This window comes from Mauremys reevesii, linkage group 6 (assembly GCF_016161935.1).
Source record: "Mauremys reevesii isolate NIE-2019 linkage group 6, ASM1616193v1, whole genome shotgun sequence".
NCBI lineage: Eukaryota > Metazoa > Chordata > Testudines > Geoemydidae > Mauremys > Mauremys reevesii.
Genome location: NC_052628.1, coordinates 20,002,244 through 20,029,375, shown reverse-complemented (window position 1 = coordinate 20,029,375; position 27,132 = coordinate 20,002,244). Strand labels below are relative to the sequence as shown.

Sequence of the window (27,132 nt, the reverse complement as noted above, 5' to 3'; positions counted from 1 at the left end):
TAGATTGTGCCCCCGCCCCAGGATGGAAAGGCACAAGTTGTCTATGGCCCAAAGTGTAAGTTCCACTGCCCACCACCCTCACAATGCTATAGGTCCCCCGAGTTCTACCCTGCACTGGTGGATAGACCCATGTCACGTAGGTGGAGGGGTTCCCTTCATCCTCTCCTCTCTGGACAAGAGGATCATCACCAACGCATCCCTCCTTGGCTGGGGAGTGCACATGCACAATTATGTGACACAGGGAACGTGCTCTCCTTGAGAATCCAGGATGTATATCAATATCCTGGAACTTCGAGCTGTAAGGAAAATATGTCAATCCTTTCTCTCCTTCATCTGTTCCCGCCATGTTGGACAACACCACTGCTGTCTTCTACATCAACAAACAGAGGGGCACGAGATCCACCGCTTTATGTGCAGAAGCACTCAGTCACTGGAATTGGTGCATCACTCACTGGATCTTCTTGTCCACAGCCTGTCTTCCGCTCAGCAGACATTTTGTGATCGACCATGAGTGGGAACTCTATAATTCAGTAGTTCATGACATCTTCACCTGATGGGGGATTCTGACCAGTCACCTCCCATATAAACAGCAAATGCACCGCATACTGGTCCAGGGAAGGTCTCAGCTACCACTCTCAGAATGACACTCTCCCTCTCTGCTGGTCAGACCAAATCAACTACGCCAGGGGTCGGCAACCTTTCAGAAATGGTGTGCTGAGTCTTCATTTATTCACTCTAATGTAAGGTTTCGCGTGCCAGTAATACATTGTAATGTTTTTAGAAGATCTCTTTCTATAAGTCTATAATATATAACTAAACTATTGTTGTATGCAAAGTAAATAAGGTTTTTAAAATGTTTAAGAAACTTCATTTAAAATTAAATTAAAATGCAGAGCCTCCCAGACCGGTGGCCAGGACCCAGGCAGTGTGAGTGCCACTGAAAATCAGCTCGTGTGCCGCCTTTGGCATGCGTGCCATACGTTGCCTTCCCCGGGCCTAAAATTTGGTACCTAAAGCCGCAAATCGGTAAACACTTATTTATGGACTTCCTCTTAAGTGTTTGCAAGATCGGGGCCTAAATAAGCAGCATGAGTTCCAGAGATGCTGAGCACCTGTAACTGAGCGGTCCAGGCTCAGTACCTCTGAAAGTCAGACAACCTATTTAGGTGCCTAAATATGAATGTAGGTGCTTAACTTTGGACATCCACGATAGAAAATGTTGGCCGCACTTTTTAGAATACTTGATATCTCTTTGGTTTAAATTAATTTGGGACTCAAATCCCTCAAAAGAAAAGGAAACCTGTTTACAAATCAGTCCAACGTTTACTGTTGGCTGTCTGTCCCAGCTCTTAAGCCATCTGCAACCAGCAGATTCTGGTATTTTCTGGGATCCCGATCACACTCGCTCTCACTGCGCTGGCAGCGAGTTTGTTGGCGGCTGGGAGTTGGGTCTTTCACAATCAAAGGAAGGGGGAGGATCTCTAGCTCTGGGACCTGCCTCTCTCCCTGTCCCCACCCCTTCCAGGCAAAGCAAACGCATGTCTTCCTAATGTAAGAAAGCGGCGGGCGGGCTGCCACAGAAGGATCTTGACAGGGAGGAAAGAGGAGGCAGAGAGAGGCGAGCCCACTCCAGCTGGTGCTCAGGCACTTTCAGCAGGGGAAGGGAACCCTTGTCCCCGGGCGTCTGCAGACTAAGGGAATGTATTTAGTTCACACAAACATGGCTGCTGCCTTCCGAGCTGCACACCGGGTGTTGTGTCCATGTAAGTTGCCGGCTGCATTTGAAGGGTTGCCGGGATGCCCCGGGCTGGATGAAGCGGGCTGTGGACATGGCAGCCTGCCCCAGGGCTCCGCTAGCGGGCGGGCCGGGGGCTCCCCGGCCGCTCGCTGCACTTGCTGGCTCCCCGGGAGGGGTCGGGCTTGGGAGAGCCGGGATGTTCCCTTGCACGTCCCTGACCCCCCCCCCCAAACCCTCCATTCCTGGGGGGCGGGGAGGGACCCCCCGCCGCTGCATTGCTAAGGGCGCAGCCATTCCGAGAGGGTTTTGTGCAGGAGGCAGATTAACGCCTGGCTGCGTTACATAAACAAAGGGCTTTCGCACGGAGCATGTGCCCGCTCCCCTGGGTGGGAAACCCCCCTCCCCCCGGGGGGGGCAGGGACGGAGGAGCATTTCTGGAGCAAACTCTCCCCCCTGGAGCCCCGGGCGCAGGATGGTCTGAGCGCAGAGAGGACAAGAAAAGATTTAACTTCTGCCACATGCTGCCCGCTTTAGACCTGTGTCCCGGGTAGCCCGGGCGGTGCTGGCACTAGCGGCCCCTCTCCAGGGCACATGTAACACTGTTCCTTGTGCTGAGGGCAAGCCGAGGGCACGAGAAGGGGGCTCTGCAGCCGGGACTGTGTTACGCAACGCGCCCTTTCAATGAAAAGCGTTTGCATAACGCTACGCGATTAGCAGCGGCAGGAGCCCCGGGGTGCTGGTGCGTCCTGCTGCAGCGAGGTAGTTCGTGGCTGGCAGCGGGAGCCCCTGTCGTGCCGTAGGTGACGCTGGGTGCTGGTGGCAGCTGGAGCCCAGGGACAGTGCGCCCTGGTGGGGCAGGGCCGGTTTCTTTGGAGGCAGCACCAGGGCATCGTGCCCCGATTCAGCAATTGCCTCCTACTGAGGGCTTCACGCCTGCAGTAAGAGGCCTGGCCAGTGCTGTGGCACCCAGAGCCAGGGCCTCAGTTCAGTGCAAATCTTTCAAGCTTCTGCTTTCCTTTGTCTCTCCCATTTTTCGTGTTGTTTGTCTTTGTAGATTGTAGGCATCTTCTGTCTCTTTACATAGTGCCAGGCACATTGGGGTGCTTAATCCATTCTGGTCAGGCATGCTGCCCTTGCACCAGAACCCGTCTCTGGCGCCCGGGATCAGCAGCGCTCTCTACAAGCTGTTGCAGGCGGGTAACTAGTGTTGTGTGCTCTGTCTTAGTGCAGTAAGTTAGTCTCTGGAAGTCAGGGAGGGAGTCAAATTCTGCCATCAGTTACAGTCATCAACCTCAATCAGTGGGCTTGTACCGTTAAGTCGAGTCTGGCCCTACATCTGTACTAACTGTTTGCAGGGAAATCGGAACTTCGGCAAGCAGACGCAATTACAGCTTTGGCGACACCAGTGTAAAAGCAAACCCACTTCATGGGAGACTGGGAATCAAGTCTATCATAAGTGGGCCTTGCAGACACAGGTTATTTATCAGAGAGCACTTAGATGAGTATCTTGCTTTTATGCAGTGGTGTTGCCATGTTGGGCCCAGGATATCAGAGAGCTAATATCTTTTATTGTACCAACTTCTATTGGTGACCTGAAGAGCTCTGTGTGGCTTGAAAGCTTGTCTCTCTCACCGGCAGAAGTTGGTTCAATAAAATATATTACTTTACCTACCTTGACTCTCTAATATCTTGTCTTTATTCATTCTGCCACAAAGTAGAGAGCCCTTTGGTGCACTGCCAATCCTTTCTGTTCCTATTGCAAGCCATGGTGGTTGGGAGAGTTTATGTTTAGCTGCCTTAATGCTTGGGTATGGGTGTCAATTATTTTTGCATCAAAAATAGATTTTTGGTTTAAAAAAGCCAGAAATTCAAACAGTTGAAGAACTAGAAAAATTATTTTATAAAATAGATCAGTTCTCAAAGTGCATGGACAGTGTATTATTTTGGAAAGGATACAAAAATTCACATAGACCCAACATGAATGATGAGACCTTTCTAACTCTCCAGAAAACAGACCCTCGCCACTTAACTTTCCCAGCCACTCGCCATACCCCCAGAAAATTCCAGGGTCAGTAGATTGACATTGCTGTCCTCGAAAATTATGCAGTATGCTAGTCCTTAATCGGCTTCAGCAGTAGAACCACCAGGATTTGTTGCTGTACAATAGTAATTATTATTATTTATTCTGTTATTTTCACTTATAAAATGTAGCCACTTTGGACATCTACAGAATGTAATTTAAAATGTCATTTGTTATATTTATGATATTAAATCAATTTAAAAGGAAACATGCCCCTCCCAACAGTCTACAGCCTGTGAAAAGAGATGAGACTTGTGCCATGCCTTTACGATCAACAAACTTGGCTCTGTCAAGCCAGTGGGGAAGGGACCGCCCTTGAAAATATGCTGTTACCAATCACCTGCCATATAAATTTGGGGACGAATGGCACTCCCCAGCTTTCCTGGTAGTCTTTGGTTATGGGAAAGAAAAGAAGTGGTCTCTCGGGTTGTCAGGAAACATGCCATGTAGGCTGAGATATGTGAAAGTCACTTCTATGGAGTTGGTCCCCCAAGCATTTTAGAATTTAACTCATACAAATAAGATGAGACACAGAGTGCAGCAGGTCAGTTGTGGAAATGAATACAGAAGGGCTGAGCTGGGCACGTAAAACTTCATAGATATTAAATCCAGAAGGCTCCGTTAGATAATTTAGTTGGACCTCCTGTATACTACAGGCTGTAGACTTTCATCCAGTTACTCCTATAATGAGCCCAATAGGTTGGGTTTGACTAAAGTTCAATTGGGTCATCACTTTTTAGTATTTAACCCTAAATCTACCTCTCTTTTGTTACAAAGCCAGAATTTGAATCCCTTTCCCCCTCTCAGCTTTGATTGAAAAGGGTTTAATATAGAAAATGTTAGTAATTATTGAGCACTAGGCCTGTTGGTTGTGAAACAGAACATGTCCCTTACTACACATCCTTTGTGTGTATCTTTTTTCCAGTGTCCATGTAAGCGAATGGAGATTATGGTAGGAAATTGATTCAAGTGGTACTATTAAAGAAAAAAGTTTAAATAAAAAATCCCTGAATTAAAGTAACTGAGACATACAACCAAAAAAAGCAAGATCGTTCTTTGCTGAGAAAAAAACTATTGTAAACTCAGCCTGTTTGCTGAACACCACCTCTGGTAAAAGTGAGTAACTGATCTAGTGATCCAACTCACTCACGATGCCTAGGGCCCTAGGCAAAACATGAGACTGCTGAAATGCCTTTTCCTCAAGATTCCTTGGCTTTTGTGGTCTGTCTTTAACCTTAACATGGTTATTTGCATATTGTGGGAAATGTTTTATTAAGATTGTGTGGGGTCTGTCTTTTTGCCCCTTATTTCTCACCAGGGCTCTGTGGAAAAATAACATACAGAACAGTGACTAAAATTTTAAGTAAATGCTAACAGTGGTTTAAATATAATTAGAGAACTTTTTATTTTTGTTTTAAAAGTACATCTATAGGGTTTTTTTTCTTAAATGTTACTGAGTCAGTGTAACGATGTATGCTCAGACAGCCTAACAGTTTTTTAAAAGGAAGAATGCAATATAATCGATGAGGAATATGATTTAAGATAACTTGAGTGTGCAGATGTATGGTTTTATTTTATTGGGTGCACGTGAGTGAGGAAGTGGTAGTATGTATATGTAGATCTAAAAGAGCTACTTAGAATACTGGGAATAAGAAATACAGCAAACAAAATTCTTTAGAGATAAAAATGTCTAGCTGGATTATTTGGTCATGTGAGAGGTGATTGACATACACAGCTATTGTTGTATTCTGTTTGACTTACAAAGTTTTTATCTAATTGAAGAGGAATTTGAAGCCTTAAAATTTTATTGTGCCCTAGCTCTGAGGGATAAAATGTTTATGGTATTTTGAAAATTAAATAGAAAACCTGTGTTAACATAACATTAAGTTTGAACGGTTTAAATCACAAAAGATATGTGAAATAGAGTTCCACTAGCAGTGTTGTGCATCCAGTATATTCTATGGGAAATCTCTTATGAAACAGAGAAATAAATATAAAAAACACACATTTAACCAGTGAAACAGTGAGTTATACATATTTACAATGCAGCTGAAAGCTTCACTTTTGCACTGTAATAATGTTGACTGTACTATACAAACTTTATAAATCTAGTAAATTAAGATTTTCAGAGAAGGAGAATAAACAATCCTTCAGGCAGGGAAAGTGCTTAAATCACCTCAGTCCCTTAGATCACAACCTTTTAACCCACTATTAATATTTAGAGTGTCTAAGTGCTTAAACCACTAATAACCCCCATTAACAAGTGTAGGCTTCTTATCCATCTCTGCCTTTGGGTTGGGCAAAGTCTGGCCGAGACTAGAGCCATGGAGTGATGGGAAGAATCGAGTGAAAGCAGTGAGAGAGGTGGATGCCTAGAGTGAAGTTAAAGAACCCTGGTTGAACTGGCCATGAACTGGTCCTATGGAAGTGCTGGTTCAGTCTGTTGCAGCACAGGGTCAAGCTAGGACCAACCCAGGGCTCAAATACATTAAGCTACGTTGCAGCAAATGTTTAAAAGCCCTGAAATTCAGGGGCTGATTTTTAAATGTTTTTTAATCCATGTAATATTTATATATGGATGAGTGTATTTTAATATTTTGTAAATTTAGTGCTTGTGAAAGGTTCTGGCAGCAGCTTGACAGTCTTGGTAACTGAAGTCATTTGTCCATAGAATAGTTACAATATTGCAGTTTTCACTGTGCCTCCACTCTGAGCTGAAGGTACTTCACTTCCTTTCATGCTGAAGTGGTGTCTCTTGCCAGCCCCAAGTGTTCAAAACTCATGCGTCAGGCCCTAAAAATCACGAGATTGACTTTAAAATAAGATGTTTAAAAAAAAAAAAGTTTTGGTTCTTTGCTTCCTGGTTTTTGAGCCTTTAAGGCACACTCAGGTCATGTTTTCCAGCTTTTCTCTGCAACCACAAGGGCTAGACACTCACCCTTTTAAAAAATTGTATGAAATCCATGATTTTTCCTTAAATCGTTTGGCTCAGGAGATGGGGCTTGCAAAGAAATGCCAAATATCAGGAGACCACCAAGCCCATTTAAAGAAATATTGGGGGAAGGCAGCATACGTCTCGTAAACAGAATCCTCTGCCCAGTAATAAACTAATAATACATTTTAACCTTCTCTCCAGTCACAAAAAGCAGCAGCTGCAGTCAAGTGAGAGTCCAAATACAATGGAGAGGTCAGTCAACAGCAGCAGCAGCCACACAAACAAAAAGCACAGAGCCTCAAATTCAGCCTGAAAAGAGGTAAGGACTTATTCCCGGGCCTCATCTGTGCTGACAGCAAATGAAGTATGTGTGTGTCCTACATGTAATTGCTCTCTGTCTCTCTCCAAAATGGTAGTGCTTTACTTTACAGTGCTCTGGTTTTAAAGCATTACAATCGTCTCACTGTTTCCTTGTGCTTCCCTCATTTGTATGTCTGTTTCCATCTGTTGTCCCTTGTCAGATATTTAGATGTTAACTCTTTGGGGCTGGGATCATCTTTTTGTTCTGTGTTTGGTACAGCATCTAGGACAAGGGCGTCTTCATGACCAGGCCTTCTAGGCACTATTGGAATATAGATAACAAAAATATTTACCCTTATGCCCTGTTACATCTTGTGCAGTGTTTAGTAGGGTGGAGGGGAGAAAGGAGCAGGGAAATAAACAGTGGTTAAGATTTTTTGAACTAGTCTATGGGATTTAGGCCAGTATCTTTCATTTGAAAGTTAGTGTCTAAATCCCTGAGACTGTTTTGAAAATCTCAACCAGCCATCCTGAAGCTTAACTATTTGTATTTTAAGAAGATAATGTATAGTGGGGTGAGATAGCAGCTTAATAATGCAGTTATTGCATAATTCTAGACACCATTTAGTACACTCTTGTTAGTAATAATTAGTGCCTTTCATCCAAGGATTTCAAAGGACTTTGCAAACAAATGCACCTGTGAGGTGTTTGCAGATATGGAAATGGCAGAAAGGGGAAGAGAGGCTCCTCGTCTCAGACTGTATAAAAGATCCAAATCCTATGGATCTCAGATCCTGTACAGAGTCCAAATGCTCAGATTTCCCATTCTAAACTTGTTAGTTACCATAACTGTCCTTCGTCTGATGCAGGATCCTTGATGGACCCTGTTCCAGTGGTAGGTAGGACTAGCAGGGTGAAGCTCTGGCATTCCACTGTTCCAAGTGGGAGGGTAGGGTGCAGCAGAGCCAGAACAGGGAGTTTCACTCTGATAGGGGAATTCTCTGCTGGCCATTTGCTTCCAGTTTTTGGTCTGTCTGTGCCCTCTGAGGTGCACAACAGGGCCGGAGCGGAGTCAGGAACCCAGGATTTTCATAAACAGGGATTAATGCCTCGGTGTGTGGACTGGCTCTTCATTTCAGAAAGTAGTTAGAGATGGAGAAGACATACAGGGCTAGGACATCTTATGTAGCTCACCCCCTGCCTGGACAGGGTTGTTCTTAATAGTGTAATATGTTTTCTGGTGAGCCTAAAATGTGCAGCTGGCATTTAGCTGAGGTATGGAAACTTGTGGTGTTTATTATTAAAGGATGTATACTGGAAAGTTACTTCAGCTATGGGATGCAAAATACTTGATTTAAAAAGGCCACATGTAGGTGTGAGTTTGCTGGCTCTGATGCGTGTTGAGCATAAATAGAAAGCACTTGCTGATTCGGCACATAGTGTTTTGTCAAGTGTCTCAGGGCCAGATTCTTTTAACCTTATTCTTGTTGAGTAGAAACATACACCTTGAATAGCCCCGTTGATCTCAATGGGATAGAGTAAGGGACTGCTAAACGTGAATAAGGATATCAGCATTTAACTCTTGATGATTCGTTTTTTAAAATGATCCTCAGTTTGCACAAAGAGTAGGGGGGTCAGGCTGATTAGCCTGCAGTTGTAAAAGGTGGCAGCTGATTACAGGGCTAAATAGAAATAGATTTCCAACTATTTTTTTTTCTTTTAATAGGAAAACTAAAACAGGAATCTTGATGTTAAACATGGGTGGCCCAGAAACACTGGGAGATGTCCATGATTTCCTGCTTAGGCTTTTCCTAGATAAGGACCTGATGACGCTTCCAGTACAAAAGTAAGAAACACTTGGTTCACGTAGCATGTTAGTATGTGAGTGTTGTTGTAGGCTATATACTTGGACATCAGAAAATCCTTCCAGCTGGCTGCAGTGCTTTAGGCCAAGAACTCTGTACTGACTGTCTCATGTGAACTTGGTAATGAGAAATTATATTGCAGTCCTCCAGAAACTGGGGGCTACAGGATGAGACCTTTAACTCGTGATCACAACTCTTTGTTTACTGCCAACTGGACAAATTTATTCACGTGAATTAGATTAAATGGTATTATAAAACAATACAAAACAAGCCCTGCATAGAATGAGACTGAACATTATTAGTTTGCTGCGTTTTGGAGGCTGGTGGTGGACTGGATGATTCTTTTGTTGTTTTTAAGATGCCGGAGGGGAGGTGATGGGGGATATGTTACTAACTCACCCTGCTGTTGAACGTTTCAGTAAGCTGGCACCATTTATTGCCAAACGTCGCACACCGAAAATCCAAGAACAATATAGCAAGATCGGAGGAGGATCACCAATTAAAAAGTGGACTGTAACACAGGGAGAAGGCATGGTGAAACTGCTGGATGAAATGTCTCCTCATACTGGTATTTATACCCTTCCGTACAGTTGTTTAGGAGATTGTTCTGTTTGTTGTAGTGGGTGTGTGTGTGTGGGGGGGGGAGAAGACTGGGCCATGGGTGGTCATGCCTATTGGGAAGAGCAGGAGTCAGGCCTAGTGGGCAGAGCTAACCCAAGGGTCAGGGCCAGAGGCTGAAACCAGTAGCCACACCAGGAGTTAGAGCCGGAACCAGGAACTAAGAGCCAAGCCAGGGGTCAGAGCTGGGATCGGGAGCCAGGGTCAGGGTGAGGAAGCTGGAACTAGGTGAGGTAGCAAGGACTGAGCAGGAACAAGGCAGGGAAACAAGGCAGGAATGGGTTTAGGAGCCGGGCAAGAGCAAGTTGAGGAGCAGCAGACAGCAGGAGGGTCACACCTATGGGCATGAACGCATTGAGCAGCCAGAGAGTTGCTGCTGGGTTTAAAAGCCAGTCATTTGCCCTTCCTGACCAATCAGGTGGTGCAATCAGGTAGCCAGCTGCAGGCCTCTTGTGCTTGTTGGGTTGCCAGGAGACAGACTCTGCTGCAGGCCCTGATCCCTGACAGAGTGTGTGTGTTTAATACACAAAGATACGACTTCTGACACAAAACACTTGCTAAGTTAGACATATGCAGTGGATGGAGCATTTGTTGTGTGTGTGAGAGAGATCATGACTCCATCTAGTGGCTTATTTGAGTAGCTATAACTTCCTACTAAAAGTCTCACAGCTACGATTATCTTCAGTCTGGATCCTTTAAACTGTTCCTGAATCTAATTGTCAGTCGTGGCTAAAAGGCTTAACGCAAACTCGGCTTGATCTTATTACAATCATTAGAGAAAGGGGGTGGCACAGAAAAGATGCAGTTTCACAGTTTAATTCTGCAGTACTAAGCAAGATTACTGCTGTCAGCACCACCCCAGCACATGAGGGACCCTCCCTTGAAGCTAGAGTGATAGATAAGGCCTAACGGTTTGGTTTGGATGGCATACACAAGATACAGTTTATACAGTCTTTGTACGTTCTCCTTCAGCTAGGGTAATGTTTGAAAATGGGAGAAAATTGTTATTCCATGTAAATGTCTGTCTCTCCCCCCAAATCCTAGGGCCTCTGTCATCTTAGCCACTCAGCTTTATCAGGAGAAATCCATATCAAGGAGGGGTGACTCTTGTTGCGATTAACTCCCACACAAACTACCGTAGGTTTTACCAATAGTGGTTTTTCAACCTGTCCAAACCTTCACTCTTGAGCACTCTTAAATCCTCACTGACTTAAGCTAAATTCATACAAGTCATGTTTAAACCATTTTAAGAGTGTTCTTGCAGGAGTCTGCGCCATTGTCCCAGGGTGCTCCACTCACCGCTAGTTGGGCTCATCCTCCTGGCTGCTCTGGGGATTAGCTCATGAGATCAACACACCGTCACTGGTTTCTCTCTGGCCTGCAACCCCTCTCTCGCTCCTCCTCCTCGTGACTTGGCCCTCCAGCTGGGTCACGCCGCATTTCCCCCCCCTTCTGGGAGGTACAGTCTTTCAAACTCTCTGTCACTCCCACAGTGACCCGGGCAATCTTCCAGTTCACAGCCCCATCAGTGCCTAAAGTGCCCCTCTGCCACAGGCATGACACTGCCCTGCTTGGGCTTCTGGCCTCCCTAGCCTCTCTGGCCCTTGCTCACCCCTTGGAGGATCTTGAGCAAGTAGTACTGTTCTTCAGCTAATTGCCTCATATAGTGCCTCCCGCTCTTGCTGCTGGTTCTCTAGAATCTGCCTCATCAGGGCCTGTACCCCGCTTTGTTGCTTGTCAGCCCCCTTCATAGGGGGCAGCAGCTCTGTGGTCCAGCCTGGGAAGGTACACCTTGCCTTCTGCAAAGACAGCCTCCATACACGGTGGCTCCATTGTCCCTTTGCCTCCAGTGTCTCTCATCTAGCCCTTCCTGCTCCCCTTGTATCACAGGCAGCTGTCTAAACAGCTTCTCAGTGTCTCACACTCCCCTTGTATCGGGGGCGACCATCACTGCTCACATTCTCCACCAGCTGAGTCACAGAGTCCTGGATCATCAGATTTCTCACACCATCACAGGGACCTAACCAGATCAGCCACACCATCACGGTTCATTCACCTGCACGTCCACCAATGTAATATATAGAACACTTCAACCTCCTGGCCACACAGCAGATTTTAAGGTGGCCATCCTCCAGCAAAAAAAACTAGGGACCAGACTCAGAGAGAAACTGCTGAGCTCCCAATTCATTTGCAAATTTTTAACACCAGTTTAGGACTAAACAAAGACTGTGAATGGCTTGCCAATTACACAGCTGCTGGAACAGGGCCCCATCACTGATTGATCTAACATTCTCCACCAGCTGAGTCACAGAGTCCACTCACTGCAAGCGGCGCCTCCTGCTGGCTGTCTTAGGAATTAGCATTGTCAGTCATGTGCTCTTCCTCCGATGGTGTCTTGCCCCATTTTGTCTTGCTCTACAGAACCAGACTAACACGGCTACCCCTCTGATACAGATTTCTCTTCATGCCTTGGCTCTCCAGCCAGGTAACTAAAGTCCTTCTCTTCCAGGTATTTCAGTCTTTCCAGACTTGGTGTCTCCAATGCCTTTTGCCACACTTCAGTGGCTGGTAGGGGAACCCAGGCCCACCCACCAAACTGGGTTCCAGCCAGCGGCCCTATAACAAGCAGCCACAGTCCTTATGCAGTCCTACTCCTTGCTGCTGTTTCTCTGGGCTTCTTCCTACATATCAGGCTCCACCCCCATTTGCCAACCTCCAACTCCCTCCATGCAGAGGGTGACTGAAGCCTTTCATAGCCTCTGCAGCAAGCCGTCTGGCTTTATATAGGCTTCCTGCACAGGTGAGTCTGTCTTTATTTAGCCACCTCCAGCTTAAATCTCCCCTGCTTGCAGCCTATTTAGCTGATTGGGCCCAGCTGGCCTAATTCAGCTCTTGCAGGGCTAGTGTGAGGAGTCTACTCCATCACAACCAGTTTAACTGAATCGGTTTAAAATCGGATTTGAGTTAAACTGATGCAAGTTTGTGTATAGATTAAGCCTAGACTTCTACATGTTCGTCTCATGCTGGTCATGGTGAGCAGCTGTTGGAAATTTGGAACATTTGTACCTCTCCTGGATTTTTGTGAGGATAATAGAACTATGGCACATACGGTGCTGTAAGCCAAGAATCTTTTCTACAGGAACTTTATGCTATGATTGGAATATGCTTGTCTGGCAGCATGGAGAAACCAGTTTCTCTCTGTGTCAATAGACTAGGTTCAGCAGTGCCAGGCTTTTCCTGTGTCCCTCGCCTCTTGAGGGAGTGCCCTGAAAAGGCACAATAGTTCTGCCCTGTGCTCATTGTCACTGGGGATTAAGTACAGTATGCTTGGCCACAGTTGTCTTCAGGATTGGTTCCTTTTTAGTTCCTTGTCATCTCTAGTCAGACCCATTTGGTAGTTACCAAAAAGCAATGATCATCTGATGGCTGCTCTGTTTGAAATGAGCCACAGGGCTCACCTTAGTTCTAAGAAAGCCAGTCTCTGCAGCATGTTTTGCTCCCTTTGGACAGGCTAAAGACTAACTTGATGGGGAAGAATGGGGAAGCTTGTTCTGGCTTCCATAGAGTACCTTTGCTGTGGATTAATGCCAGAAGTCCTTTCCCAGTCCCGTTAACCTGATATTACAAGCACTAAAAGTTATCGGGAGAACTACAAAAGCAAGACAAAGTCAGTCTGTGTTTTTGGCCCACGAGGAGAGCTGCTGTTCAGCCCCATAACTTAACTGTGGTTTGAGTCCACAAACACTTGTTTTCTGCTCATTTCCGTGGCATTTGGAATCAGCTGCTGAATCAGTTGGCATGTCATGGAACCCATATCTGTGTCTGGAAAAATTACATATGCTTTTGACTCCAAGTTATTCACGTTTCTTTATATTTTAGGACCCATTTAAAACTTGGGTAGTTGAGGCTTAGATATAAAAGTTGTAAAGAATTTGGAACTAGGAAGCAAAAAGTTGCAATCTTAAAAGGTAATCATGCTGAAGCCAAAATGGTCTCTACTTTCTTACACCACCGCTGACTCTCAAGTTTGTTTTGTGTGGATTGTATTTAACTCTTTCTTTCAGACACTGTAGTGTGACTCCATTGAAACTAAAATCCTTGCAAGTGTAGCCAAACAATAAACTTTGTCCAGAGCTTGGGCTCAGAAATTACACACTGCGATAGCAGCAAATGCAGTAGTTTATTTTTTGTATAAAAGTAGTTTCTAAATAGGTCCGGTTTGCAACAGATCCTGAAGCTGATGGTTTTAGGGAGCTTTATCTATTCTTCTCAGAGTGTATCACTCCCTCTTACTTTACAATGTGGTCACCAAAAGAAAGCCACCCTGTCTTTATCTATTTGTGCAGCCTTTACATCTGACTTGGTATCCATTATTTAGAGATGTACTTTACTGCCTAGACAGTAGCTGCAATTTTAGAAATAGGGCGGGCTAACAATTTGTTGTTAAAGGTGACCTTGGAGAATTTAGTGAGGCCAAATACATCACTGCGTTGCTTCAAAATAGCTAGAAAAACCAGAAGTGCACCTTCAGCAAGAGCTGTAACATTTCTGGAGTGCTTTTCAGAGTTCTGAAATTTCATTATGCTTGGTCTGCACTTAAAAAGTTTTACTAGCATAACTGTATTGCTGAGAGGTGTGATATTTACTGATACGGTTATGCTGGTAAAAGCCCAAGTGTAGATACAGCTATACTAGTATAGTGCGCTTTATACTAGTTTGTCTTATTTTACTTTGCCAAACAAGGATAAGATATGCCAAAATAAGCACTCTTATACCGGTACAACTGTGTCTCTGCTGGTGTGGGGAGGAGGGGGTAGGGCTAGGGCTAGGGTGGGCAAACTTTTTGACCTGAGGGCCACATCGGGGTTATGAAATGGTATGGAGGACCGGGTAGGGAATGCTGTGCCTCCCTAAACAGCCTGGCCCTCACCCCCTCCCGCTTCCCGCCCCCTGACTGCGCCCCTCAGGACTCCCGACCCATCCAACCCCCCTGCTCCTTGTCCCCTGACCACCTCCTCCCTGCCCCCTATCCACATCCCCGGGCCCAACAGGCCCCCTGGGACTCCCACCCGCTCTCCAACCCCTCCTCCCTGTCCCCTGACAGCTCCCTCCTGGGACCCCCGCCCCTAACTGCCCCCTGGGATCCCACCCCCATCCAACCCTCCCTCCCCCCCAGCCCCTTTCATAATGTGGCCCTGCGAACATGGGCGGAGGACTCAGGAGGAGCAGGGGCAGCGGCGTAGCCGGAGAGAAACAGCGGTTTCCCCTTTAAAGCGCCGCTTCTCTCTGGGTGGCTGCGCGGCCGCCCGGTGCTCCTCCTGAGTCTTCCGGCCTGCGCTCACCACGCTCCTGCCGCTCGCACCTCCTACCTGCTCCCCTGAGGCTGCAGGTGAGCCTCCCTCCCTGCTCTCCTCTGCCCCCCCCCTCCCCCCCCGCAGGGGAGTACGCAGGTGCTGAGCTGCCCAGCGGCGCAGTGAGCTGAGGCTGCAGGGGAGTGGAACAGCAGGGGAGAGGTCAGGGGCTAGCCTCCCCATCCGGGAGCTCAGGATGTGGCCCGTGGGCCATACTTTGCCCACCTCTGGGGTAGGGGGTATGGGGTGATGACACTTTAACTATTCCAGCATAGTTCAAGTGGCAACATTTTTAGGTGTAGACAAAACTTTACCCTAATCTGAGTCTTCCTGATGTTGTGAATGTAAGTTATGGTTTAAAAAAAAAAAAGGCAGTTTTTTAAAGCAGTACACATATTTTGGGGTGTTTTAACAACCTAAACTTTCAAATGTAAGTTTTGGGTGCCAAAATTGAAACATCTTAAAATCTTTGGATGATACCTTACAGGGGCCTGATTTTCAGATGGTGGATGTTCAGCACTTTCTTAAAATCAGGCCCTTTTAAGGCATTTCAGGTTTGGGCAGGGGCGGCTCCAGGCCCCAGCACGCCAAGCGCGTGCTTGGAGCGGCATGCTGCGGGGGGCGCTCTGCCGGTCGCTGGGAGGGCGGCAGGCGGCTCCGGTGGACCTCCCGCAGGCGTGCCGGTGGAGGGTCCACTGGTCCCGCGGCTTCGGTGGAGCATCTGCAGGCATGCCTGTGGGAGGTCCACCGGAGCCGCGGTACCGGCGACCGGCAGAGCACCCCCCGCGGTGTGCCACCGTGCTTGGGGCGGTGAAATGGCTAGAGCAGCCCCTGGGTTTGGTATCCAGAAAAATCAAGGCAACCCTAAACCACCATACACTTGGAAAATTTAGGCCTCGAGCAGTCTGGATTCCGGTTGCTTCCTTAAGACTTGACTGTCAAACACATAAGCACAGGAGTAATTTTACATATGCAGGAATATAATGAGACTACTTATGTGTGTAAAGCAGGGGTGAAAGTGAGGCCGTACGGGCCGGTACGGTGTACAGGTAAAAAGTGGCTGCCGGTACTGGCCCCTACCCCTTACCGTACTGGTAAGTTTTCAATTTTACTTTATAAATAATAATAATTGGAGATATACCAATTTCCTAGAACTGGAAGGGACCTTGAAAGGTCATCGAGTCCAGCCCCCTGCCTTCACTAGCAAGACCAATTTTTGCCCCAGATCCCTAAGTGGCCTCCTCAAGGATTGAACTCACAACCCTGGGTTTAGCAGGCCAATGCTCAAACCACTGAGCTATCCCTCCCCCTAAAATACTTATATACATGTTTGCAAGACCGGGGCCTTGATTGGTCAGAATAATGCTGGCTTTTTTTTTTATCAGAGCTGAAATATCTTTGTTTAACATATATGAATTGTTAGTAGAGACAATAACTGGTCTGTATAGCTGCTAAAAAAATTATATTCCTTTATCTCCTGTTTGTCTGTACTGTTTTTCCCAGTTCAGCAATAACTTTTCCCAAATCTTTTTGTTTCTGTTCCCTTTAAACTGTTGCTGTTTGAAGACATAGGTCAGTGTGTCTTAACAGAGGTTGTTTGAGTCCTTCCCTTAGAGTTGGATTTGGCAGCATCCTTTGCATTGTTGTTTTGATTACAGTCGTTTTGGGTTTTATTACCAGACTGGTAGCACAGAGTTATGATCTTATAGTTCAAAGGACATTTTGCATTTTTCTGTTCTCCAGCTTTTATCTTTAAAGTATCAGCATATAGTCTGTTCCAGGAGGAGAAACGTGGATTATAGGAGCAAAGAGTCTTGTGGCACCTTATAGACTAACAGACGTTTGGGAGCATGAGCTTTCATGGGTGAATACCCACTTCGTCGGATGCATGGATTATAGGAAAGCACATGTAGTCTCTGCTTTTGGGGTTCTGGGTCACCAGTGATCTAGTTCTGAAATTATAATTAATAGTTTTTTTTGGAGGAAGCAGCTGTATTGGGATAGATCCCTGGTCTTAAAATGTATCCAGATTTTGATGAGCAGCCTTGGTTGACCCCAGTGCTCCTCAGAGCTCAGCTAGGAGCAGCAGTAGCAGACCTCACTGACTCTTTAAATGCATAAAGAAAGGACTTGACTAACCATGGGGAAGACAGTATTGCTTTAACGTAGGGAAAAGCACAGTGGGGATCATGGGAACTGCTTATATTATTTTGACTGTACTATGTTTTATCTTTTGATCATAGGCAGTGGGGGAGAGGATGTGTATATATTCTTATTTACTATTTGTATTGTGGTAGCCCCTAAGAGTCTCAGGATCCTAGTGTGATAGGTACTGTACATACACAGACTAAAAGGATGGGCCCAACCCCAAAGAGTTTACCATCTAAGTAAATAACATATGCCCTGATCCTTTAAGCTTTTTGTTCTTCCCACAGCAAGCAGGGAACCTTAAGAAAATCACAACTTGTAAGACATGTAAAGAATTGCCAGCTTTTTTATTTTTAATTAGAAATGTGCATTTTTACAATATACTTCAATACCAGGAAGCAGCAAAGAATCCTGTGGCACCTTATAGACTAACAGACGTTTTGCAGCATGAGCTTTCGTGGGTGAATACAGTGGGTGAAGCAGTGCTTGCATCCGAAGAAGTGGGTATTCACCCACGAAAGCTCATGCTGCAAAACGTCTGTTAGTCTATAAGGCGCCACAGGATTCTTTGCTGCTTCTACAGAACCAGACTAACACGGCTACCCCTCTGATATTCAATACCAGGAGGTCCATAGATAGTGAATCTTACACCAGAGCACTGGAAATGATTGCCAGAAGCTGGGACTGGATGACAGGGGGATAGATCACTTGATAAATTGCCCTGTTCTATTCATTCCCTCTGAAGTACCTGGCACTGGCCACTGCTGAAAGACAGGATACTGGACTGGATGGACCATTGGTCTGACCCAGGAAATTGATTCTTATGAAATTGATTCCTCTATTGATGTGCTTGTGTGATCTGCATTAAGCTGTTTGGTATGTTTTGCCAGACATGCTCACATTCCTTAACCCAATCATTTGGAATTCAAGAATTCTATTCCCATTCAGCTAACTGCTCCTAGGAAGTGAGCTGTGTTACGATTCTTGTATTTTAAAGTGACATGGTTCCCATCTGGCATGAGCCAGGTTGATCATTTTCTTTTAACTTAGTTGAACATGCCTTTTTGATACTGCACTATTGTCAAAAATGTCACATGCCATTGTACTCTGTCTCGTGCTGGCCTGTAGAATACATTGAAATGATCTCCATGTTTGGAGGGGAGGGAGAATTTTACAGATTAATTCTGCTCCTGTCAGGGCTAGAATCTTCAGCAACTAAAATATATACATTTCCAAAAATCTGATTCACAGCTCATGGTAAGCCTCTAGCATATAAAGTCTAGCATACAGTTATTATTTCTCCACAGCCTAATTTATCACAAACCAGGAAGAGATTGTCAGCATCTTGTAAACATGGTGATTGTCATTTTGGCTGCTGTTAAGTCAGGGAGAGTGTATTCCTGAGGAGGCTGGGCTACCGCTGGTCAGAAGGGGATTTTAAAATCAGAGCGTTTGCAGATAAAGTGATCAGCTGCTATTTCTTTTTCTCTTTCTGCTGGCAGCTCCTCACAAATACTATATTGGATTTCGGTATGTCCATCCTCTGACAGAAGAAGCAATTGAAGAGATGGAGAAAGATGGCGTTGAAAGAGCTATTGCATTCACACAGTATCCGCAGTACAGCTGTTCTACCACGGGTGAGTGTGTCTGTGAAAGTGCAGTAAAAGAGGAAGATAAACAGCATATAGACAAATGTATCCAAACAGCTGAGAGTCCAAGCGCAAGAGGCTTATGAAAGCATGTGGGAACTTTTGGGATGTGAATGAAAACCCAGCCTGCCTTCCTCAAAACCAGCTTCCTGGCTGGCCTGCTTTAAATTTCCCAATTATAAGGAGAAGCCTGTTCCCTAACAATAAGGAATTTTAAATGTATAGGCCTTGTTAGACCTCCATGCCTCACAACATCCCTATGAGGGGTTATACCAATTTTACAGATAGGTAAAGTGAAGCACAGCACCATAAAAGGGCACTTTCCTGAAGTTGCATAAGTGAGTTGCATAGCCAGAAATGGAACCCAGGAGTCCTGACTCACAGTCACCTGCTCTAACCACTAGAGCCACTATCGGTGCCAATGAAATCAGAAACCTGCATAACAGGAGTATGTGCATGTTCTAGAGGTATATATTTCCACCCCCTCCCCTGGCCCTAGGACAGGTGATAATGCTTTGTGTACATTTCAGTTTAAAGCAGGGACCCATCCTCCCCATACAAGATAACACGCTTTTGGGTTTTCTTTAGCACACAGTGATGCTTAGTATAATGCTCCCTTAATAGCTCCTGAAAATAACTTTGCTTTAGTTGAGGATTAACTTGGCAGGTAGAAAAGGTCTATTATTATATAGACTTCATGAGGTAAGTATTTTTTTCTACACTTATGCGCTCCGTTCTGATTTGCAGTGTAATGTATTTGATACCTAATCCTTAAAATAGTGAAATGGCTGGTTGTAAAACTCTTTTTGTCTGGCACCAGCCACAGTTCTGATCATAGCTAAAGCTCCTGCTAATCTCCTAATTTTGTGCATTTCAGGAAGCAGCCTAAATGCCATTTATCGCTACTATAATAAAAAGGGGGAGAAGCCAAAGATGAAATGGAGCATTATTGACAGGTGGCCCACACATCCCCTTCTCATTCAGGTATGGAGTTTGTATGCAAACCATTGTGGCTGTCAGGAAAACTATCTTGTTGCTTGTCAATTGAGCAGATGCGACATGGAGTTGTTGAGGGTAGGTCTCCACAGCAAGAGAAGACCCACAGCAGGGAGTCTCAGAGACCAGGTCAGCTGACTTGAGCTCCTGCAGCAGGGCTAAAAATAGCTGTGGAGACATTCAGGAGAATCTCAGAGTCTGGGCTCCAGCCCAAGCCTGAACATCTACACTGCTCTTTTTAGCTTTGCGGCACAAGCCCCATGAGCCCGAGTTTGCTGACCCAGGCTCTGAGACTCGCTGCCAGGGGGTTATTTTTTTGCTATGTGGACGTACCCCACAAGACCACTTGTCTTAAAGGGACACAAACTTGTTCCCTGATTTAGATTGTTTCAAAATTTAAAAAACCTCAGAACAAAAGGAATATTTCAATTTTATGTTGTATTTCATAATATAAAATATATATCCTATGTGCTAGGTCTGAAATTACTGGGGGCAGTGTTAGTTCAGGATTAATGTAGGGAAGCTTGCATTGCTTCCATAGTGCTAGTAATGTCACCCTGAGATCCACAGCCTAAGGGGCTCGATTATCCTCCCATTGAAGTTCACGGTAGACTTCTCATTGACTTCAGTGGGAACAGAATCACGACTCCCTTCGAAAAGTAGTGAGGAAGAGGGGGGAAACAGTAATGTACTTGACTGAGGGAGGAGCCCCCCTTTTTTTTTTTTAGTTTAAAGAGGTGGAGTGCATGCGCTGGGCTTTTAATAATAGCACTAATGTGGTTTTGTATTATTCTAAAGGCCTTGTCGGCATCAGAGAGGTGGGTAATGCTGGCCACAGCAGTAGCTGTGGCAGAAACACTTAACAGCAGCCACATTCTGCTCCTTCCTTTCCTGGGAAGATGTTAGTGGCTGCTTTTTCTGGGGAGAGACAGAGAGAGATGCCAGGGGAGCGTGAAAAGCAGAGTTGGGAGCTTTTCTTCTTCTTCTGCCTTTGACTTTTGCATTTTCACGCTGGTCTCTGACTGACTAGTGCAAGTGACTGAGCGAAGACCAAGGGAGACCAGTAGTTCTTGGCACTTGCGCGCGCCGTTCACTTCTTTCACTGAGATGTCTCAGCAGAGTTCAGGAATCCGCTGCATGATCAAATAATCTACCAAAGGCTGCTCTCCATTAGATGGATTGCACACAAATACAGCTGCGTTTTGTAAGCTAACCAACATGCATTTCTCCATGCCCAAGGGAGCCTGTAAGTGAAGGGCTGGCTCAGCCTCTGATTGTATCATTGCAACAGAAATTAAAGTTTAATTTTTTGTAATGTTTTTATCCTATCTGTGGTGGTGGTGTTGCAACGTGTCTGGTAGGGAGCTGCAGACAGTCACGGCAAACTGTTTTTTTTCCTTCTGGCAGCACTGTGTGCAAGTTGTTAAGTCAGCTGCTTTTCCTTTCTGTATGTTTCCTTGCCACCTGGACATGAATATCTAGGGCTAAGTTCTGATCTCAGTCACTGCTGTGACTCTAAGGTCAGAATCACTCCCTAGTCTGCCATGTGGGGAAACGAGGCTTTGGTTTTCAGGTCTTGGTTAACTGAAACCATCTGTCTCCCCATGTTCTGTCCTATCAGTTGACCTCATATAAGGAACTCGTTCTATCAGCCCACAGATTTAAATGTCGGGTTGGGGGCAGAGCATTCTGAAAGAGGGGAACCTGATCTCCCTGTAGGCCCATCAAAGCCCAAGTGTGTTATCCTTTAGGTCATGCATTTTACACAGCGGGCTTCTGTTAGTGAGAGCAACTTGACTGAGGGTGTGCGGGCGGACACTGATTCAATTTGCTGTAATATCTTAACTTGTGTCCTGTACCTGAAGTCCAGGTAGCTGACCCAAAGCTCATTGGAGCCTATCAATGGACTGCAACAGGTTTTGATTTAGGCACCGTAGTTCATTATTTACTGAACATTTTATTGTACACACTATTGATCAAACTCCCACTGGCAAGCTACTGAAAAAAGAACCTCTGCTGTCTCGTCAGAAGTTCTTATGGTGAGTTAACGAAAAGCAGAGGGGTGCCCAGCCAATTTGTGGGTATTATTTTCAGCAGATGGGTGCATCTCCTGTCACCGATCTTTACTCTTTTGCCTTCCTCTTACAGTGCTTTGCAGACCACATACAAAAAGAACTGGATCTGTTTCCACCTGAGAAGAGGAAAGATGTTGTCATTCTTTTCTCGGCTCACTCGCTCCCAATGTCTGTAAGTAACGTGAAGTCACCTCTGAAGTTGTTAAAGCTCCGTCGCGTGGGAGAGTCACGTTATTGGTCTGATGGGTTGCATCTCAGGCAAAGCAAAGTTTTGAGTATCCTGCAGCTTGTAGGCCATCAGGGTTAGACCAGACAAGGAACAAAACCTACTTCTTTGCCCATCGCTTCTACATGAGGTTAATGGGGGGGGGGGGGAACTAATTGTTTTCTCACCTTTCAAAAAGAAATTACTCTCCCTGAAGCAATGAGAGTAGAATCTTTGCACCTTTGGAATACACCAGCTAGAGTGGGAGATTTTAACACAGTGGGCTGGCAGTAACTAGCAACTTCAATACAGTGGCCTCTAATCATTTGGGGTGGGGGGGGGGTGGGTGGGAACAGTGGCATTGTACCACATAAATTGAGGCTGCAGAATCTGTCTTCATTTGTGTGAAGAGGAACAATCAGGTGATGTGGTAAAGGACAATTTCATAATGAATTCTTCTGTAAAACTGCCTTGTTCCATAAACACACATTTAAAATGCTTTCAATACTAATATTTCAGAGTGTCCCCGTTCAGCCAAATTGTGTGTGTCATGGTTCACCTTCTAATAATGTCCACTGGGGTCTTTTTATTATTATTACAAGTAAAAAAAAACTCGTGGAATATGTCACAGTCAACTGGCGATATTCAAAACGGTGTTCTCTGTTCTGGAAGTCGTTCCAGTGCCAGTTAGGGTGAAATGCAGGCTACTGCTGTTTCAGAAGTACTGTATTAAAAGTAATCTTTGGTCCTTTCCTTTTGCTATTGCCTAGCCCTGGGAGACTTGCATTCTTGGAATATGCTGCCATCTAGTGATTAACGGCAGAGGGAACAGTGGACATCAGCAGTATTATTTATTTATTTATTTGTACGAAGGTAGCACTTAAGAGTCCCAGCAGAGATCTGGGCCCCATTGTGCCAAGCAGTGTAGAAGCACATGGTGAGGGACAGTTCCTCCTCTGAAGAGCTGAGAGTCTAAATAGATAAGACAGACAAAAGGTGGGAAGGCAAAGAGAATCATGGAGAAGTTGAGGCCATGCATCTGGTGAGCAGCTGAACCAGGGGCAGAACTATGACTCCTGACTTCCAAATTTTAACATGCATTTTTCTTGCTTTTATTTTTCCCTTATGGGTCTGCAGAGTTCCTACTTGCTCTTTTCAGAGCGGTAAGGACACACATCTTGTTTTCTGCGTTAGTTGCTCCCCTTTTCCTGCATTGACTTCCCGGTTACCCATCCTTTGTTTTACTGTTTCACTTGAATACCCATCAGCACTGCTCCTTGAATCAGCCAACAGGAGTCATGTTGAATGGCATGGAACGTTACTCTTCTTCCCCCGTTCCATTCCCCAATGTGTTGCTGCCTCCACTGCTGTCCCAGACTTTGCTGGCAAGGGAAGAAATTGACACTGAATGCACTGTGAGTGGCCTGTCTTGTAGTGCAGAGTAATACTGCTAGGGCACTGGGCACAGTGAGGAGCTTTTCCCCAACATGTTTGTACTGCTGTTTCACTTGAATTGAAGAGAATATAAATAGTAAACATGAGCTTCCTCCAGTCTGAGGCCGGGAATAGGACTCAGTACTCCTCGGCTTTATTTCTAGTTCTGCTGCTGGCTCACTCTGTGACTTGGCCAAGTCACTTATGCTCTCCGTGCCTCAGTTTTCTCATTCATAAAATATTAAATTATCTGTAAAATATCAAACCCATAGAGGTATTATGAGGATTAAATATTTTTAAAATGCTTTGAGATCCTCTGTTGGAAGGCAATTACATTCATGCAATAAAGGAAGTATGTGAAATGTCAGTTTGATGCTAAAGTAATTGAAAAGAAACCATTTGTGACTCCAGCTAGTGACTGAAAACACATGCATGAAATCTGTCAGGTAGGAGCATAGTCTTTGCAATGGCTAAGATAGGCCTATTACATGTCAGACTGAGAGTTTATAACTCTCTTAAATTCTGAATTATTCACTAAAATAATAGTAGTTACGTTCATTGTGGTATATGTAATGGTTAACAATTTCTGTTGCCTGCACAAACATCTGCCATTGTGCAAGGCACAGCTGCTGCAGCCTGTTGCAGGGGATACATGCACTGTGCTCACGCATGGAAACTTTGCTTGCTTGCTTCCCTTCATTCAGAATGAGTGATTGAGACTGAAAGTTTTTAGATGCTCTTTGCACATGAGAAAATATAACATTCACGAAGAATGAAAGGCCAGTGTTTCTGTGCTGCAGGTAGTGAACCGTGGTGATCCATACCCTCAAGAGGTGGGAGCTACTGTCCAAAGAGTCATGGAGAAGCTCAACTTTTCCAACCCCTATAGGCTCGTGTGGCAGTCCAAGGTATGTGGTCAGAAGGAAGTTGTTAAAAGCCACCTGCAGCCCCTTAGTCATCAAAGTTTAGGATGATCTCTTCTCTCCCAACTTTATTACAGCCGCTTCCTCTCTCTCCTACTTTCTGGAAGTATCTGTGTTCCAATGGAATGGTGCTTTTTGTACCTGGGTGTTATCTTCTATATATATTTAACTGCCGCTTTAAGTTTTTGCCACTTTACAGAAGTTCTTGATGCATCATTCCCAAATAAACTTCTGATAGCCCAAAGATTCTCCAGTACTCCTCATATGCTCATCCAGTGGTGGGGATTTTTCTCTGACTAGCAGCTGGAAGTGGGAAGCAAATGAACTATGATGAAGTCTGCTGAAATATTGCTTAGAGACCTTCCAAAAGATTGCTTATATGATTACCTCCATTGTTAAGGACATGAGCCCAATTCAAATAGACTTCATTTTTTTTAAAGCAGGTAATGCAGAATGGGTTGATTTATATCTCTCTTTGCACATGATGTTTGTAAACTCCAACTGAAATGAGGGAACTTTAAGAAATGTTAGCCTCATCAGAATTATATAGTGTCAGTAATTTACATTTCTCAAATGTGTTACAGTTGTGGAGGCAGAGTTGTTCTGTTCTAAAGCCAGGAAGCAGCAAGTAAAATATTGTGCTAGCTCCGCATCTGTACTTTTTGGATGTTAAAGGAACACCATCGGCTTATTTAGTCTTAAAAATGGAAAAATTCTTTAAAGGCAGGTAAATCTTGGAATGAAAAACAAAGGATGCTTATTTTATTTGTAGTAATTTTTTAAAGTGCCCCTCTAAAAGCCAATCATCCACTCATATTTATATTAAACAACACACATTTTAAGTAAATGCAGTGTCATAGGATTCTGCTTGTTGTCAGGATGGATTGTCTGGAGGCCTAAACAGAGAGGCAGTGTCTCTTCATCAAAAAGTAATAGATGGAGAGGTGGACAACGATACTGCTAAACATAAGATAAACAGACAAATTTGATTCTTCATTGAATAAATAAGAATATGTGTAGGTTAATTAAAGGACGACAGAAGATAATTCTTGTAGAAATGAATTTATCAAGGCTCGAAGAAAGATTTTTTTCCTCCCACTTTCTCCTAGGTTGGCCCAATGCCCTGGCTGGGTCCTCAGACAGATGAAACTATTGAAGGACTCTGTAAACGGGGAAAGAAGAACATTTTGTTGGTTCCAATAGCATTTACCAGTGACCACATTGAAACTCTCTATGAGCTGGATATTGAATATGCGCAAGTTTTAGCAAATGAGGTAAACATCACTTCAGGTCTCATAATTGCTTGGGCAATTCTGCTCCCAAATTTCTTTCCCCCTGTTTTTAGCTCCGATCTTATGGTTAAATGTTGGTATGGGATTTGCTGTTATACCGGTGTAAATCTGAGTTAATCTGAATTGGCTTCAGCGGTGTTGCTTTGAATTTTTATCAGTGTAGCTGAGAGCTGATTTTGGCCCATTTTATTTTAACTGAGATAAATGGTTTGTATGATCAATCAAGGTGTTTGGGGAACCTGGTATCAAAGTAAAATGTTGTCTTCTCCTCATTTTAGCCGGGCTGAAAAAATATTACTACATTTAATTCATTCATTTTAGGGCAGCCTCTAAATGATATAGAAAATGATGTTCTTCAAAAAAGATACTGGGGTAGTTTTTTTTTTCCATAACAGCTCTTTATTTTTCTCTCCTTTCTTGTTTTGGATTCAGTGTGGAGTTGAAAACATCAGAAGAGCAGAGTCTCTTAATGGAAATCCATTGTTCTCCAAGGTATCCGTATTGTTACTACAGCTTTAGTAAAACATACAGCGTACCAGTCCTCTGGAAAGCGCTAGCAGATTGCTGCTTTCCTCCCATATTATTAAAACATTCTGAGTTTGACTATTAACATAGAATTCCCTATACTTTGTAGTTCATAGACCACAAGCTTTTTTCCTTTGTCACTGTGTTATTTTTTTAATTGATACTTATTTTGAATGTTGTTTTAACAAAGAAAAGCCATTTTTCTCTTATCATTTACAGTCACCTATTTATTGAGATTTCCAGAAAAGCAGAAATGTTCCTTTTTAGGGCCAATATTATGCCAATGAATTTTTAAAATCAAGGTCCCCATTGAAATCAAGGGGAAGTTATATTTAAAAAATTGGTGTCACGACACATCCCTTGGTCTGACCGATTGTTGGTCTGGATAACTTGTTAATTTGGTAACGTGTATGTTTTTTGCAAGTGGTTCACTCACTTCTGCTTTTTAATACTCTGTCTTTCAGGCACTGGCAGACTTGGTCTATTCACATATCCAGTCGAATGAAATCTGCTCCAAGCAGTTAACCCTCCGCTGCCCGCTTTGTGTAAATCCTGTCTGCAGGGAGGCAAAATCCTTCTTCACTAATCAACAGCTGTGACATGCAGCGTAGAAGAACACACTTGATTTGTGCAGGGAAATCACTTAATGGTGCAACAATGCAGACATCAGAAATTGCACACAGATAGCCAAACTCTAGCATTCTGGTACACTCTTCTAACCCCAGTGACTTCAGTGGGGTTGCAGTTTTGTAACAGAGACGAGAATTTGAAGTTTTTCTTTTTTTATTTGAGAGATGTGGGTGGAAGAGAAGGAAGGAAGGGCTTGATGCAGTGAGGTGCTGAGAGGTCTCAATTCCCCTGGGACTCATGAGCACTTCAGAGCATAAGGCCCAAAAGTAAGCACTGAAAAACCTTTGATACAAACTGGCATCTAAAGCTCTTTGCAGGGAGTTCTTTATATGCACTAATGTCATGAATATATTCATTTCAGCCTTCCA

At 44.5% G+C, this 27,132-nt stretch overlaps 1 protein-coding gene across 3 annotated transcripts; it reads left to right on the top strand.

The window, feature by feature from the left end:
- The first annotated feature begins 1,517 nt into the window (after positions 1-1,517).
- Positions 1,518-27,132, top strand: FECH (ferrochelatase). Of its 3 annotated transcripts, none has more exons than XM_039545934.1 (11): positions 1,518-1,763; positions 6,955-7,072; positions 8,780-8,899; positions 9,338-9,486; positions 18,538-18,672; positions 19,562-19,668; positions 21,829-21,927; positions 24,195-24,302; positions 25,427-25,591; positions 26,042-26,101; positions 26,599-27,132. In XM_039545934.1, exons 1-11 carry the CDS (start codon positions 1,700-1,702, stop codon positions 26,731-26,733), a joined length of 1,260 nt encoding a protein of 419 aa, XP_039401868.1. In that variant the 5' UTR covers positions 1,518-1,699; the 3' UTR covers positions 26,734-27,132. The 3 variants fall into 3 exon arrangements, with proteins under 3 accessions (XP_039401868.1, XP_039401871.1, XP_039401869.1); XM_039545937.1 differs by lacking the exon at positions 1,518-1,763 and adding an exon at positions 2,477-2,497; XM_039545935.1 differs by lacking the exon at positions 1,518-1,763 and adding an exon at positions 2,513-2,534.

What these genes read in the sequence shown, in the direction of transcription:
- FECH (XM_039545934.1), top strand. Translation starts at nt 1,700, where the DNA reads ATGTATTTAGTTCACACAAACATGGCTGCTGCCTTCCGAGCTGCACAC. An exon ending in CAAATTCAGCCTGAAAAGAG is followed by an intron (nt 7,073 to 8,779) that starts GTAAGGACTTAT and finishes TTCTTTTAATAG; the next exon opens with GAAAACTAAAACAGGAATCT. An exon ending in GGCTCGTGTGGCAGTCCAAG is followed by an intron (nt 24,303 to 25,426) that starts GTATGTGGTCAG and finishes ACTTTCTCCTAG; the next exon opens with GTTGGCCCAATGCCCTGGCT.